Source organism: Lobosporangium transversale (genome assembly GCF_002105155.1).
Source record: "Lobosporangium transversale strain NRRL 3116 chromosome Unknown BCR41scaffold_27, whole genome shotgun sequence".
Taxonomy (NCBI): domain Eukaryota; kingdom Fungi; phylum Mortierellomycota; class Mortierellomycetes; order Mortierellales; family Mortierellaceae; genus Lobosporangium; species Lobosporangium transversale.
Window position 1 is genome coordinate 86667 of NW_019029005.1, and position 14196 is coordinate 100862.

General features: G+C 41.0%; 5 protein-coding genes across 5 annotated transcripts; 1 reads left to right on the plus strand and 4 right to left on the minus strand.

The window, feature by feature from the left end:
• Positions 1–11: 11 nt before the first annotated feature.
• Positions 12–2897, minus strand: BCR41DRAFT_356710 (hypothetical protein). The gene is made up of 11 exons (XM_022024697.1): positions 2679–2897; positions 2535–2566; positions 2279–2514; positions 2034–2222; positions 1883–1887; positions 1473–1684; positions 1249–1316; positions 1009–1141; positions 933–937; positions 622–838; positions 12–241 (listed from the first exon to the last, which is right to left on the minus strand). The coding sequence occupies exons 1-11, from the start codon at positions 2803–2805 to the stop codon at positions 41–43; spliced, it is 1425 nt and encodes a 474-aa protein (XP_021879753.1). The 5' UTR covers positions 2806–2897; the 3' UTR covers positions 12–40.
• Positions 2898–3259: 362 nt separating this feature from the next.
• Positions 3260–5484, plus strand: BCR41DRAFT_356711 (hypothetical protein). Its single transcript, XM_022024698.1, has 9 exons — positions 3260–3366; positions 3520–3552; positions 3673–3735; positions 3917–4030; positions 4245–4478; positions 4636–4760; positions 4887–4998; positions 5117–5251; positions 5304–5484. The coding sequence occupies exons 1-9, from the start codon at positions 3346–3348 to the stop codon at positions 5442–5444; spliced, it is 978 nt and encodes a 325-aa protein (XP_021879754.1). The 5' UTR covers positions 3260–3345; the 3' UTR covers positions 5445–5484.
• A 522-nt stretch (positions 5485–6006) lies between these two features.
• On the minus strand, positions 6007–7702 carry BCR41DRAFT_387649 (hypothetical protein; the record flags this gene model as incomplete). Its single annotated transcript, XM_022027916.1, has 3 exons — positions 7290–7702; positions 6581–7162; positions 6007–6512 (listed from the first exon to the last, which is right to left on the minus strand). Exons 1-3 carry the CDS (start codon positions 7675–7677, stop codon positions 6007–6009), a joined length of 1476 nt encoding a protein of 491 aa, XP_021879755.1. The 5' UTR covers positions 7678–7702.
• Positions 7703–8741: 1039 nt separating this feature from the next.
• On the minus strand, positions 8742–9847 carry BCR41DRAFT_106903 (hypothetical protein). The gene is made up of 2 exons (XM_022019348.1): positions 9309–9847; positions 8742–9161 (listed from the first exon to the last, which is right to left on the minus strand). Exons 1-2 carry the CDS (start codon positions 9649–9651, stop codon positions 8824–8826), a joined length of 681 nt encoding a protein of 226 aa, XP_021879756.1. The 5' UTR covers positions 9652–9847; the 3' UTR covers positions 8742–8823.
• On the minus strand, positions 9714–10085 carry BCR41DRAFT_397813 (hypothetical protein; the record flags this gene model as incomplete). The annotated part of the gene is made up of 1 exon (XM_022028908.1): positions 9714–10085. One exon carries the CDS (start codon positions 10083–10085, stop codon positions 9714–9716), a length of 372 nt encoding a protein of 123 aa, XP_021879757.1.
• Positions 10086–14196: the final 4111 nt, after the last annotated feature.

Here is a 14196-nt window from a genome sequence, read left to right on the forward strand (position 1 = left end):
CGATTATGCGTCCCCCCGCTTTTTTTTTTTCCTTCCAAAATCAAAGGCTCTTGTTTATTATGCTAAGAGCAATCTTCTTGCGGAGATAATCCATATTCCTCTGTGAAAAATCTAACTGATCCTGTCCTCGACTCTTGAACTCGATGAATGTGCATGTGAACACTCCACAATCAAATCCATTCTTTTGAGTGGGAATGTCTTTGGGACAATCATTTTCCCATCCATGAAAATCAAATGGCTTCTTTCAGTTTATCTGTGTTCTGATTCAAGGTAATTACGAAGAAGCTTCATAAAGTGGAAGAAATAAAAAAAGAATCTTTAGTTTCGCTTAACAGTAAGGTTCAACTTGACCAATTACTTTTTTTTTTTTTTTTTTTTTTTTTTTTTACCTCACCAGAAACATTTAGGATTATTGCCAAGAAGCGAGTCATAATATTCTATCCTTTTCTTCTTCATGTCGATCACAGCTGTGGTCCAGTGATTGCCTGAGTGATGAATGGTATAAGCACATAATCCATGTCGAAGATTTGATCTAAAGTGACCAAATAAGAAAAATAACATTAGCTTTCATGCTCCTGATTATAACATCCTCATCTGCTCACGTTCATCTCCATTCTATACCTTTTTGGTCCATCGCCTGACTTTTTCATAGCCATTTTCGCTGAGCGTTTTGTAAAAAAAGGTGCTAAAAACATGGACCTTCGGTAACTCTGTGGATTCTTTGCTCCTGGCCATAATTAGATTTCCGTAAAAATTGATGACCTCGTCATTAAGCCATTGACCTGGTCGCAATGTCTGAATATCTTTTTTGAGAATCGCAACATTAAATCCTTCCGCGCTACTTGACCATATCCATCCGCTAGAGCTTCAGCAACCTAGTAGAATAATACAAAAAAAAAAAAAAGAAAAAAAAAAGAAAAGACATTAAATACCTGGACTTTTAAGTTTGGTCCAAGAAAGAGATGATCTCAAAAAAAGTGTAAAACGAAAGCAGTATAATGAACTCACGCGTTGCTCGTCGTCTTTGGCAAGTGGTGGAAAATGCTCATGTCCTGATTTTCGTGCTTTCAGTTCCTTCTCGATACGCTCATGTTCGCTCACAATAGCCTGGTGACTTGGTGGCCGCTCCTGCTTCTCAACGCTACATGTTGAATAAGTTGTCAAAGAAGATAAGAGTCAATATTTAATAGGTTAAAACCTATGACCTGAGCCATAATCATAAAGAAGGGGAAGCGAATCCAAAAGTACCTTGGCAGATTCCTGTTGATCAGATTTCTAATATTCTTGAGCCATGTTGGCTCTTTGTTTCCTTGATACTAAAAATAAAGCAATGAAAAAAAAAAAAAAAAAAAAAAAAAGCTCGATCGGACCTGTCAGTAAAAAAAAAAATTTTATAAACATTAACGAAATGGATGCTTTCCTATCATGTAGGAAACGACCGTAAGTTGAATGGCCCTTTCTGTGTGACCTACCCCTGTCCTTAGCCAAGCTGGTTGTCTAGATGTTATACTACGCTCTAATAACAAATCGTCCTTGTCGTAAGATCGATAGTATTCTCTCATTCGACGATGTTCTGCAATCTCTTCGTCAATAGATGGCTGTGATGTCCTCCTTGAGCTCACAATGCTTTCCCGATCTGATCTTAATGCCCCAATTGTTGCATCCAATGCAGCTTGAAGTCGATCTAAGTAAACATACATATAAAAAGAATAAGAGAAAAAAAAAAAAAAAAAAAAAAAAAAAAAAAAAAAAAACGTAAGATCAAATTAGGAATGCTACTGCCAAAGATACAGACATTATGAAATGATATATCAAACATTACTTTGTCCCGACCGTGAATGAATCAAATTATGCGCTCAACAAACGCTGACGTGCGACGGACTCATCCTTATTGTACTACAATTAAATTAAATTAAATTAAATTAAATCAATGGTAGTACAAACCAGGTTAGACTTTAGGAGCGATTTGCCACAATCGGACTCCACTTTTCCTTTTTCTTTTCATTTTTTATATATATTTCTTTATCCTATACCTTGCTCTGCAGCAACGAAGTTGTCCTTTGAGCTTTGCTGGCATAGATTCGTGGTCGAGCCCGCAGTAAGGAGTTTTGTTCAAATCTATGTGGTGTGGCAGGTTGCTAAATCGTGATGATCCAGTGACAGAAGATACACTCGAGGAAGATGGTGATCCTGAAGCTAATGAACTGTTTGATTCATCAGCGCTCTGGATTGAAGTCCATAAGTTGAAGGAGTAGAGGATAATAGGCTAGATGAAAACAATGAAGGCCGTTCCCGGAAATCTGGTGCTGTAAAAGTGGGAAGTTTTGTATATGGCTCCAGCTGATATGGTTTGTTTTCCTCAGAATTATCCATGGCAGCAGCAGTAGGCTCTGCTGGCTTTTTAGATCCATCGTTCGGCGATAGAGACGAGGGGCTAGGACGACGATGTGCTGGAAAATGTTGATCCTGACCTTCTTTCAGAAGTACGCCTCGGACATAAGCTCCTTCGTAGCGCTTCCTGGATATGCTCCTACCCAATCATGCTTCTTACGCTGCTGCTCAATAACTAGAAATACCACAAACGAGTAAAGTAATTAGAATGTACATGATAAGTTGCTTATTGTTGATATACCAGTCCCTACAATAAACAGGCATGTCAAAGCTGATGCTAACGCTACCTAGTGATTCTAAAGGTTTTAGTCCAAGATAAGAGCTGATTCCATCTAAACCTTCTGTGAACCATAGCCTTGCGCGCTTTGACAGCTCAGCAGTATCGACAATTGATTTTCGTTTCGAGGAGGTCATGTAAAAAGTAGATGTCCAATGTTTTCAAAATAAAAAGGAGGAAGAATTAGTTTGCCGGTGGCTGCAAATGTATACTGGAAAGGAGAAGAGAGGGAGAAAAAAAAAAAAAAAAAAAAAAAAAATGTATGAGAAAGTAAAAAGAAAGTAAGAATGGATGAGTTTTCAATGAAGAGTATGAGAGGAGATGAAGGGCGATGCACCAGAAGGAAGAAAAGAAAGAAAAAAGGACCGCGTTTGTGTGCATACAAAGACAAAAGGTGGAAAAGTCTTGGTGACATGGTCAGGGCTCATTTCCTCATCGGGATATCTTTCATTAAAGGGCGTTTTCCTTTCATTGTTTTTGTTGGAGGCAGTGGCTTATGCTAACCTCTAAAAGAATAGATTGAAGGTTGTATGGAAAGAAAGAATATCATGGAAAGAGTGGCCAAGGGAAAAAAAAAAAAAAAAAGAAAGAAAAGAAAAGAAAGACGTTGTTGATTCTTCATTCTTTTCAACCTTGACATTCAAACCTCATTTTTCATTGCTCTATAATATATTACCATGGAAGCACAAATTGAAGAGGTGCGTCAATAAGAAATAAGAACAAATAAACGAGGGCCTCTTCTTTACTTTTATTGACCTGGCCTGTGCTTGCTTCGCCCACATCTTACCTATACTCTTATTACATTGTATATACCTTGATATTTTATCTCGATCTTACTTAATTATCAATAGCTCCTGCCATTTTTGCACGATGCTAGGATGGAGGTAATATAGACATTTGTATTTCAATCTTTTTTAATTTTTTAAACGCAAAAAAGAAAAGTATCAATTGATCCGCTAATTATCTTTTCAACGTATGATTTTGTCGGCATTTTCCCACTCCAGGTTCGTCAAATCGCTATCCAAAACATCGTCTCTTTCACTCCCAGCACTTCTGAATTCTTCAAAGTCTTTCTGAAGCATGCCAAGCCTCTTACCAAGGATTTGAAAGCATGACCAAAGAGGATACCGTAAGGAAAAAAAAAAAAAAAAAAAAAAAAAGTGATTAAAAAAAATTAGTCAAGTAAATCTTTTTCTTATTTTTCTCCAATCTCCTTTTTTTTTTTTTTTTTCCTTCTGGAAATATTAGGCAATCGCTCATGATGCTCTCCGCTCGCTCATCAACCTTTCTGGAGAAACTGTTATCTGCAACGAGCTGGATGATGAAGAATTTATCAAGCATTTGATCTTTAATATCATCATTGTAAGTGGTTGGGCAACTAGGAATACAACTGGATGGAGCTGAGACTGAGACTAAGAATCATACAGGGTGGAACAATGGCTACAATTACAAAAAAAGCTCGTTAAATGTGTATCTTTAATTTCCTAGATGCCTAATGCTGGACAATATATTCGTCCTCTATTTCTCTCTTTCCTTGGCTTTTTTTTTTTAAAAAAAAAAAAAAAAAAAAAAAAAGTCCAAAACCAATATTTTGGGTGATTTAGGATCCATGTTGCTATCCAACATGTGTAAGAATGATAAAATTGCAAACAAGATCTTGAATATGACTGGAAAGCCTGTCGAGGGCCTCACAGTCGCCACCTCCGTTGTCGGTCAACTCGCTGATATCTTTTTAAAGGGCAATGAAAAGAACTACAATCCTCAATGCAACTATGATTTTCTGGCAAGTGTCTTTGCCACATTGGCTACGGTATGTTTTGATGAAAGAATGGAAATGATATGACGAATGGGAATTGTGAATGAGCGATCAAGGAAAAAAATAAAAAAAAAAAAAAAAAAGAGACAGTATCAAATGATTAAACATTCATGACAATTTCCCTTTCTTTTTTTTTTTTTTCTTAATTAAGATTCCTCTTGGTCGTACTCAATTATTTGCCAAAGATAGCGGTGGCCTCTCTCCTCTTTCCAAAATTGTTTGCTTCACTGAACATCCTAATTTGATCCGCCGTGGGGGCGTTATCACAACCATCAAGTAAGTATTATGATTAACAAAATAAAAATTAAAATTAAAGCGTCGGTATTGGTCTTAAACGGCCTAATCGACTATAAAATAAAAAAAAAAGTTCGTCTCTCACATACACATCTGTGTTCTCCATAGGAATGCAAGTTTTGCTGTTGAAAGCCACCCTGCTCTCCTTGATGAGAGCGATATCAATGTGTTGCCTTACATTTTACTCCCTCTCTGCGGTCCCGAAGAATTCGATCTTGACGTAAGCTAGTTTTCTTTTTTTTTTTTTTTTTTTTTTTTCTTCCTCTCTTCGGCTCATTAGAGGCTCTTGCTAAAAAGTTTTAATATTTTTTTTCTTTCTTTTAATCCTTATACTGTAGGACATGGAGGGTATGCCCGAAGATATCCAGTTGTTGCCTCCTACAAAGAAACGTGAGGCCGATGCCCATTTGCGCGAGACATTGCTCGAGGCCCTGATCCTTTTAACCACCACGCGCCCCGGACGGATTACTTGCGTCAAAAGAAAACCTATCCAGTCATCCAAAAATGCATCTGGCCGAAACCGAGGAACATGTCCAACAAGTGGCTGAACAGATTGTCAACATGTTGATGCGTGATGAGGCCGGCGCCGAGATCACAGAAATTGACGACACAGCTACTAAACCACCAGTCGTGGAAGACGATGAAGACACCATCACTGAAGTATAATGACATTTATATAAAGGCGAAATGTCTGCAAATATGTAATTGAAAAAATAAAATAAAATAAAATAAAATAAAATAAAATAAAATAAAATAAAATAAAATAAAATAAAAATAGAGAGCAACTATTTTATTTATTTTTAATGGTCATCGTCTTCAAGTTCGTCTTGTTCCTCTTCTTGCCCCATACCTTTTCGTCTCACTTGTACTGAACTAACAGCGGGCTTATTAAAAGGTGCGCTTCCAATATCTCCATGCATTTCTTCGTCTTTTTGCATTACGCTTCCTCTTGATTCAAATGCTCGTCTCTGTCGTCATCTTGCAACGCAATCCGACGTACACCTTCAACATTTACATCCTCTCCATTCCCTCCTTTGCTTTCTCCTCCTCTGGTTCCTCCTCCACTTCCCTGCTTCCTCCTCTTCTTCGCATGCTTCTTCTACCTCTTCATCCTCCTCTTCCACTTGAATAGTGCTTCTGTGCTGTTGCTGATGTCGGCTCTTCTGCTCGCCAGTCCTGAACGCACCTTCATTTTGGCGCAATGCCTTTGTGTTACCGTTGTGTTCCGTCATTGCTGGCCCGTCCCGTGTTTGTGTCTGCTCCCTTGCTCTTGGACCTGGTCTTCCGCTCCAATGGCAAACTCAACCTCTTCAATCCCTTTGGGCTTCAGCATCAGTCCAAATTCGTCTGATCGGAAAGATGCCACCACATTTGGAGGAATCAAGATTCTCCATCCTGCGGTTTCAACCCGTGTGAACATGGAATAGTCAATTCCCATCTCCTTTTTCTGATCTTCTACCAGTGCATAAGACGACCCTTTCGCTACTCGTAATGCTTCCACTGTAGGGCTTGTTGCCATAGTTGAAAGGCCCAACCCAATCTCTGCGTGTACTTGGCCATCCTTCATCGTAGCATCTTCATCATTATTAGCCAGATAGTCTACGCCAAATACTTGAATGGCTGTTGAGGCTTCATTCTGTGGCTTCTGCGCGCCTGATCCATGACCTTGTGACGTAATGGTATAAAAGGACTCCGTGGCCGTAGCGGATGCAGAAGCGACGGCAGCCTTTGTACCTATAGAGTCACATCAGAATGCCCTGCGCTGGAGCCGCCAGAAGGGACGGAATCCGAATCCGCCCTACGTTTCTTAGTCGAGGATCCCTCACAGCTTGACCTATCTAGAGAAGGTGACCTTCTCTGTCCAAGAATTGACGAAGATGATCGAGCAAGCATTATATTGGGCTGTGAATTTGATCTTTGGATAATGGCAGAATGGCTGGCTCGGTTGCTGCTACTGCCGTTGCTTGCCATCTGCATGTAAGATTGGGGCGAGCGTGGCTGATGGATCTCAATCACGAGTTTAGAACTCTCATTGAGATGCATTGCCATAGCCTCGGTCGTGTCCAGAGTCCTGGTAATAGGTATAGGATTGGAGGTAATATTAGAGTTATCTCTTCCAGGGAAACAGCTCAGCTTGATGGAGCTTTGAGGCATTGCAGCATTAAGATCGTGGTGTTGTTGATATTGAGATTGATCCAAATGGTTTTGGCTGCTACTACGATGGCTAGAGTTATAATGATGTTGAGAGTGTGAATTTGAGGAATACTGGTTCTGGTATTGCTGAAGGCTGGTCGAGTAAAGGTTCTGATTAGAATTGGAACGACTGAGTGGCTGACCTAGGCTCTTGCGCTTCAAGCCATGTGAGCGCATCCTAGCTATTGGGCCTGTAAATGAAAAAAAAAAAAAAAAAAAAAAAAAAAAAAAAATGGACGTTAGATTTGCTATAATCTATTAGATTTTTGCAACGAGCCATTATTGAAACAAGCAATACCACTATAAAAGAATACTCACGGCCATCAGAATCTACGTCGTGATAATCAGGAGAAGGATCTCTGTCGTTTTCGCTATCAAATCGATCCCTGTCATCTTGTCGTGGGGTCTGATAGTAGAGGCTTGAGGAAGGGTAGAGATGCCTAGGAGGCGGCCTACTTCCGCTCATTGGTAGCGAATGCGAGTATCTCATCGGCTCAGATTGTGGGGTCTGCATACCATTCTGGGCCCCATGAATGTTCCCAGGACCAATCCATGGTGGTGACGCTGCAGACGAGGCTGACGCGACGCCATGGCCTCCAGAAGAAAAGTGATGTTGGATGGGCTTCATAGGAGGCGTCAAGGCTTGTTGAGATGTGTTTAAATCGTCAGCAGCTTGGTGATTGGTGCTAACATCCAACGGATGCATACTATCACCGCCTGGCGAACCTGGAGGATATTGTGATCGGTTTTTTGGCTGCTGTGGCAACCTTGATGGGGCTGTAGCAGAGCTTGGTGCCAACATTGTATTCGCATTTAGTCTCTCGTACTTTTCGCGGTGCATTTGTGGATACTCCTCTACCTCGCTGGCTCGACGATCATATGGATGCGATAATGGGGATGGCAGTGGTGGAGGCAACCCCGCATGGCCGTTACTACTATATACATGACTCGAATGAGGATGGCTCATTCGTCTCTGGAAGTAACCCCCATTTGTGCTGTCGTCAATCGACTGTTTCCAGCGTGTGGTACGTTGCGTGACGAAGGAACAGCTGAATCATGTGATTGTGCCGAATTATGTTGCTGCAGTGAATGACTATACGGTGTCTCTCGGTCTGGAGATGATCGTGGAGACGATGACGGTGCGGGTGAGAGGGACTCTCCGATGTATTTGGAACCCATTACAGGCGATGGTTGCGAAGACCGATGTTCTGTACTACCAAGGTACTGTGAAGAATCACGTCGGACAAGTTGATATGGAGCAGAGCGCTGTTGATGGCTCTGTGACAGCTGAGATGTCGAATGGTTTGGATAGGCCGATCCACTGATGCTTCCACGGTGCTCGCGCTGCTGCATTTCCTGCTGCTGCTGTTCAAGATAATGCTGGTAGCGTTGTTGACCAATGTTTGGATGCGAGTGCGAGTGATGAAGCTTGTGGATTTGTCTCCCTCCTGAGGAAGAAGCCGCAGTGGAGAAGGTTGATGCTTGCTGCTGAGGCAGTGATGGGCCGCCAGGGCCTGTGGGTGTTATAGCGCGTCCATACCCGGAGCGCGAGCGCTGGAATCTTGGCTCATCCCTCCATCCATCGGTGGCGTTGATGGAACTTGAAAATGACCAGTATGGTTGGGTGCGTGTGCTTGCTGCGTTGCCTGCTCATCATAGTCCATCATCATAGACTCATCGCCCGTCATTGATGGACGACGAGCCAAATGTTGCACAGAACCGCGCCTACTTGGATTACTTTGGGATGGATGAAGTGATTGCGAGTGTCGTCGGCTCTCGGTCGTATGGTGATGATGAGTATCTTTATATAGCTCATGATCATCATGGCTCTGGTCGTGCGTTGATGTCGCTACTACTGGCGTTCCTTCCTCTCCCTCCTGTTGCTGCTGCTTTGTTGTTGTTGAAGGCGTTGCTGAAGCTTCTCAGGCGTCACTTCAGAGCTGATTCGTGGGCTACTGCCCATTTTCGATCCACGTCGAGAAGTTGATGTTTTTACCATGGGTGGTGGCGCCAGGGCCAGGACATTTTCGCCAGAGTCGTTAGTGGAACTGGATGAATTAGTTGGATCTGGCAGAGAGTGGCCGTAGACAACACCCGCGATCATGTTGCGAATTTTAGACTCTGAATATGACTTGTTACAAATCAAGCTTTTAGAAACAGGGGGTCGACACTTAAATCGAAGGTTGCCATCTGTTTCGTATGCCATAGCGGTGTATGATTTAAAAAAAAAATAAAAAAAAAAAAAACAAGTAATAGTCAGAGACCATAGGAACATCGCCTCCTTGACCTTGCCTTTGGATATTGACAATGGATATATCTTCTTTTTTCATTACTTACCTGACATGCCATCACGCTGAATGGTGTTACGGGAAAAGCATTTAGCACATGGAATCAAGTTACGGTACTGTTTGAAAAGAGCAATGGTCTCCTCTTGGAGTGCAGATCGTGGAAGCGTTGCCGTCATAGTTCGCAAGGAGGGTCGTCTAGACGTTGGCGCTGCTGTCCCTGTCGTTGCCATTGCCATTGCGGGCGCGTCTGAGGACGATTTGTTATTATTTGATCCTTCAGTTGAAGCCATATTGACATCTGATGATACACGACGATTACTAGAGCTTCCTGACGAAGGACCATTAGTTTCCTCAGAATCATCATTCGACATAACAATGTCAGGAGTACCCATGACGGAAACGGAAGAAGGATAAGATGGTGACGGGCTCGAAAGACCATGTTCCGTCTTTAGCTTCAATAATTGTTGATGCGCTGGGCTTGTGTAGATATTGCATAAGAGGGCTGCTGCTGCTGTACTAAGGGCCTTGCCGGAGCTAGAGGATGTAAAGGAGCCTCGTCCGTATATTCCATCCGATCTCCCTCAAGGTCACTCTCTAGTCCATTGCCCTTTAGTATATGGGGAGAAGACGATGCTGCTGCTGATCGCTGCTGTGCATCGTCATTGCTTTGTTCCTTTGGAGTAACTGAGGACGAGTGAAAGGATTCGTGTCTTGGCTCAATCTTGATACCGCTAGAGGGGATCTTCCTTGTAGGTGACTGTGGCCTAGATCTTGTGGTCTTGTCATTATTGTTAGACATTGATGGTTGTGTAATTGCAGAGAGCATGGCTATCTTATATTCGTATTGTCGAAGAGGAGGGTGGTCTGAGGGCTAGATCTGAGGATGGGGGCGTTATGTATGTGTTTTTTCACTTGAGAATAGACGAGCGGATAGCTTTGCACAAAAGAAGAATAGGAGTCAGTAACGAAAAATTATATGAGATCGGTTTATGCCAGTGAAGGACTAGTGTAAGAGATGGGGGAGTAGGGAGGATAGAAAAAAGAGGAAAGAAAAGGAGAGAAGGCTAGTGAAGGGAAAAAAGAGTAATAGAGAGACGCGGTTAGAAAAGGGTTCAGGATGAACAGACACAAATAAAGATGAATCTTTTATTCATCCTAAGATACACATCCAACCACATTTTTGCACTTTTCGGTATTCCCTCTTCCCACTCTTGTAAGGAACAAAAAAGAATGCATGCTGCCGTGTGCACTGATGATCGATCAGACGTATCTGAATCATGGTGGCAACGGCTCCTGAAGACAGTGGTACAATGCGCATGCAAAGATACAACAGTCATTTTGTTTCTTCTCCTATGTGAATACATAAAGGAAAAGGTATGTCTATGAAGACGGGGATAGAGAGACCGCCTTCGACCCCATAACTATAACTGAAAACCAAATTACTACTATCGTATAGTATACCACAAGAATGAGAACAAGGGAAAAGGGAGAAACGAGGACGTAATACGCAATTGACAGGAGCTGATACAGAACAAGGGGTATACATACACAGAGAGAGATTATATGCGTAAGATGAGGAAAAGATAAAAAATTGAAAAAAGAAAAGAACAAGAGTATGAACAATAAAAGAAAAGGGTAAGAAATAGAAAGAAAAGGACAAAGAAGACAGGAGAACCTGTAGGTATGGAACCAAAAAACAAAAAAACAAAAAATAAAATAAAAAGAGCAATCAAAGGATGATAAAGACAAGGAGTTGATTTTTTTTTTTTTTCCTGCAGAAATGAATGTAACCGCAGAAAGTAAAAAAATTATTTGTTTTAATGTCTTTTTTAGTTTACTTGTAGCACTGCACATTTATAAAAATAAAAAGGAAATACAAAAAGGGGGGGGGAGAATCTGCATTGGTCCATGGACATTGACAGGTGTATTTTTTTTTTCTTCTTCCCCTTGCTTCTGCCCATCTGGCGCTCAAACAGGACTCACACATCCACACGCATAAATACAAAATAATGGAAATGAGGGTGAAGCGAAACAAAGACATGAGTAGGGGGTGAGCAGCTAGCGTAGAAATGTCAAAGGCATGTTTTCAGATTCTTGTCTTCTATTCTAGTTGCCTGTTTTGGGTTTAAGATGCTCTGCGACCCCCGATGTTGCTCTTGTGCGCATAGACAAAAAGGTTGCTCTTTCTCTTGCTGGAAACAAAATGTTAGATCCATACACCGCATATAGCTCATTCACAGAACAAAGGGGGTAAAAGGGGGAGAACCATGCTATTTTGGTGAGAAGGAGATGGGGGACACATAGGGGGTGGAGAGGGAGAGGACGATTCTGTCAAGCCCTTTCTTCCTGTCTACTTCTGCGAATCAGGAACAAGGCGACAACCAAGGCATTAAAGCAAAAGTAAGCGCGGCTACTAAAGCAGATGTATCCATACACTTTAACATGATGCTATTCGCATTCAAGAAAGGAGAGGAATACACACTATGACCAAACAACAAATCAGACGAGTGTGATCGACGTGTATCCCATATTGCAAAAGTCTCTCTGATAATGGAAATCAATACCGGTATTGCATATAGATGAAAGGGAGGAAAGAGGATAGGGGGAATCTCATGCAATAAATGTATGTAAATATTAAACTGAGCAAAAAGAAGCTTTGAAGGATGATAATAATGCAAGGAGGTCCTGGTACGATAGTAAAACAAAAGAATGTACTGTACAGGTGTGTGTTATCGCTTGTGCAAGTTAGTCGTTGCAGTGACAAAGCAAGGGAAAGTATGGGTGGGTGCAAGATATTAAAAAGTGGTCATTCAAAACAAGGTCTGAAAGACAGCAGACAGCAGACAGTAGCCAGAAACCAGTTGTTGGCGTGATGTGTGTAACGTATAAATGTTTGTGCTACACAAAAAGTCCGGATAATATTTTAGATGGAACACGTTTTTACCTTGATGTATTTTCTGATAAGAGATAAAGACAATGACCAAGTAAGATGATGAAGACTAGTGATTTTGTAGCACAGTCAGCGTTTCCTTGTAGCTTGAAGAATGTATTATTGATACCAAAGGCAAATTAAGGGAGAATGGCCAATCTTTTGGATATCAATGCTGACGTTTAATTGTTATGAATATGGGATGTTATTCTGCTGTCAATGTGAGTTATCAATAAGGGAAATAACCAAAGCTTTCCTTATCAACGCGTAAAATTAAGTGAAGGAAGTGAAGAGTCGATATTGAAAGATAGCACTTGCTGTTGTTGGATAACTGTCAGTATGAAGATAATCAAAGGACACAAGGAGATTTCAAAGAACAAAAAAAAAAAAAAAAAAAAAAAAAAAATGCAGAGAAGGAAGAGGAGGGTAAAAGTGAGTAATGTATACTAATAAATAGTAGTTTCACCAGGAAGATGGGGGTAAGTAGAAATATAGTAACTGAAAGAAGGAATGCACGGTCGGAATGCGGTGCAAGGGTTTGTACGCATATACACTAATATACAAAGGACGGTGTTGTCTCAAGGAGAGATGGGGGTCCTTGACTAAAAACACAGGTCCTTTGTAGTTGGATGCACAAGAGAGGGGAACAAGGGACAAGGAGTGGATGTCAATTTGATCCTAAAGAAATAGAATAGTAACAAGAGGGATCCCCTGTCACTGTAAATAATGAGATCAGTGATGCTGATAATTTGGGATACTCAGCTAAACGCACTTTGATATCCACGGACCAATTTTCACCCATACTCCTCTCTCTCTCTCTCTCGCTCTCTTTCTCTCTCTCTTCCTCTCTTTTATCGCATGCGTACTTTTTCCTATTTCCGGATAGACGGAAAGGGGGCGAACGGGCTCTAACACCCAGAAAGAGGTGCCAAGAAAGGAGAATTGGCGCCCCAAACTGTATTGCAGACACACGCAACGAAATGACCATCTAAAAGCCCATTATCCTCTGACTTTTAGGTAATCTTTATTCTCAATTAAATCCATCCCGGTGGTCTTGACTATCTTCTCTTTGGCTTCTCTAAACCTTATTTTGTTCGTTTCACTGCTTTACGCATTAATCCGTATCAAGACGTTTTTCCATAGGAAACGGACACTTGAAATTTCATTCATGAAGATCTCGGTTCCTGAGTCGCTATTTTCGTACCTCCTCGCGTGTTCTATAGCCACATTTGAAGGCCAACGCATACATGAACTCATACATACACTCTCCTCGCGAGTAATTTTGCTGAATATTAGGAAATAAAAAAAAAATAAAATAAAAAAAAACTATCGTAAACACTTTGAACAGCCCGTCGACCCCTTTTGTCTTATTTTATCTTATTTTCTAAAGGACGTGTTGATGTTAACCCTTGGACAAAAAAAGAGAAAAAAAATAAAAAAGCAGTATAATGATGTACATGTCCCCTTCAAACACACAGAATACTTAAGCTTAGCAGCGGAGAATTTCCATTAAGATAAATATATTTATATATATACTATTATACATAAATATAATAAATGTGTGTATTGCCTCTCCCTCTTTTTTTTTTTTTTATCCCTTTCGACCTTGCAGGTTAACATAACCTTAATTATCGATCGAGGGTGCATGTCATTTGTCGCGGTATTTAAACACGCACATTTTTCCTTCCCTATTTTCCATTGCATCCTTGAATATTTTAAACAACCACACAGGGGGAGCTCAAGCATTAACTGATTATGTTGGAAGAAAAGTTTGCATGGTCGAAGGGAGAGAGGGTCTGCCCTATTTTTTTTTTTCTGTTTTCCCTACTTCCGAATACTATTGGATTATCAAGAGCAACTGGAATCGGTGAGTTGGAACATCTCCCTATTTATCTTCCTGAGAAATACAATACTATGCTACCGAGTCATGGTTGCACACTGCTAATTATAATAATGGAGTGAGCATGAACGTAGACTTGCTTACCAGAGGAAATACCATTCTTTTTTT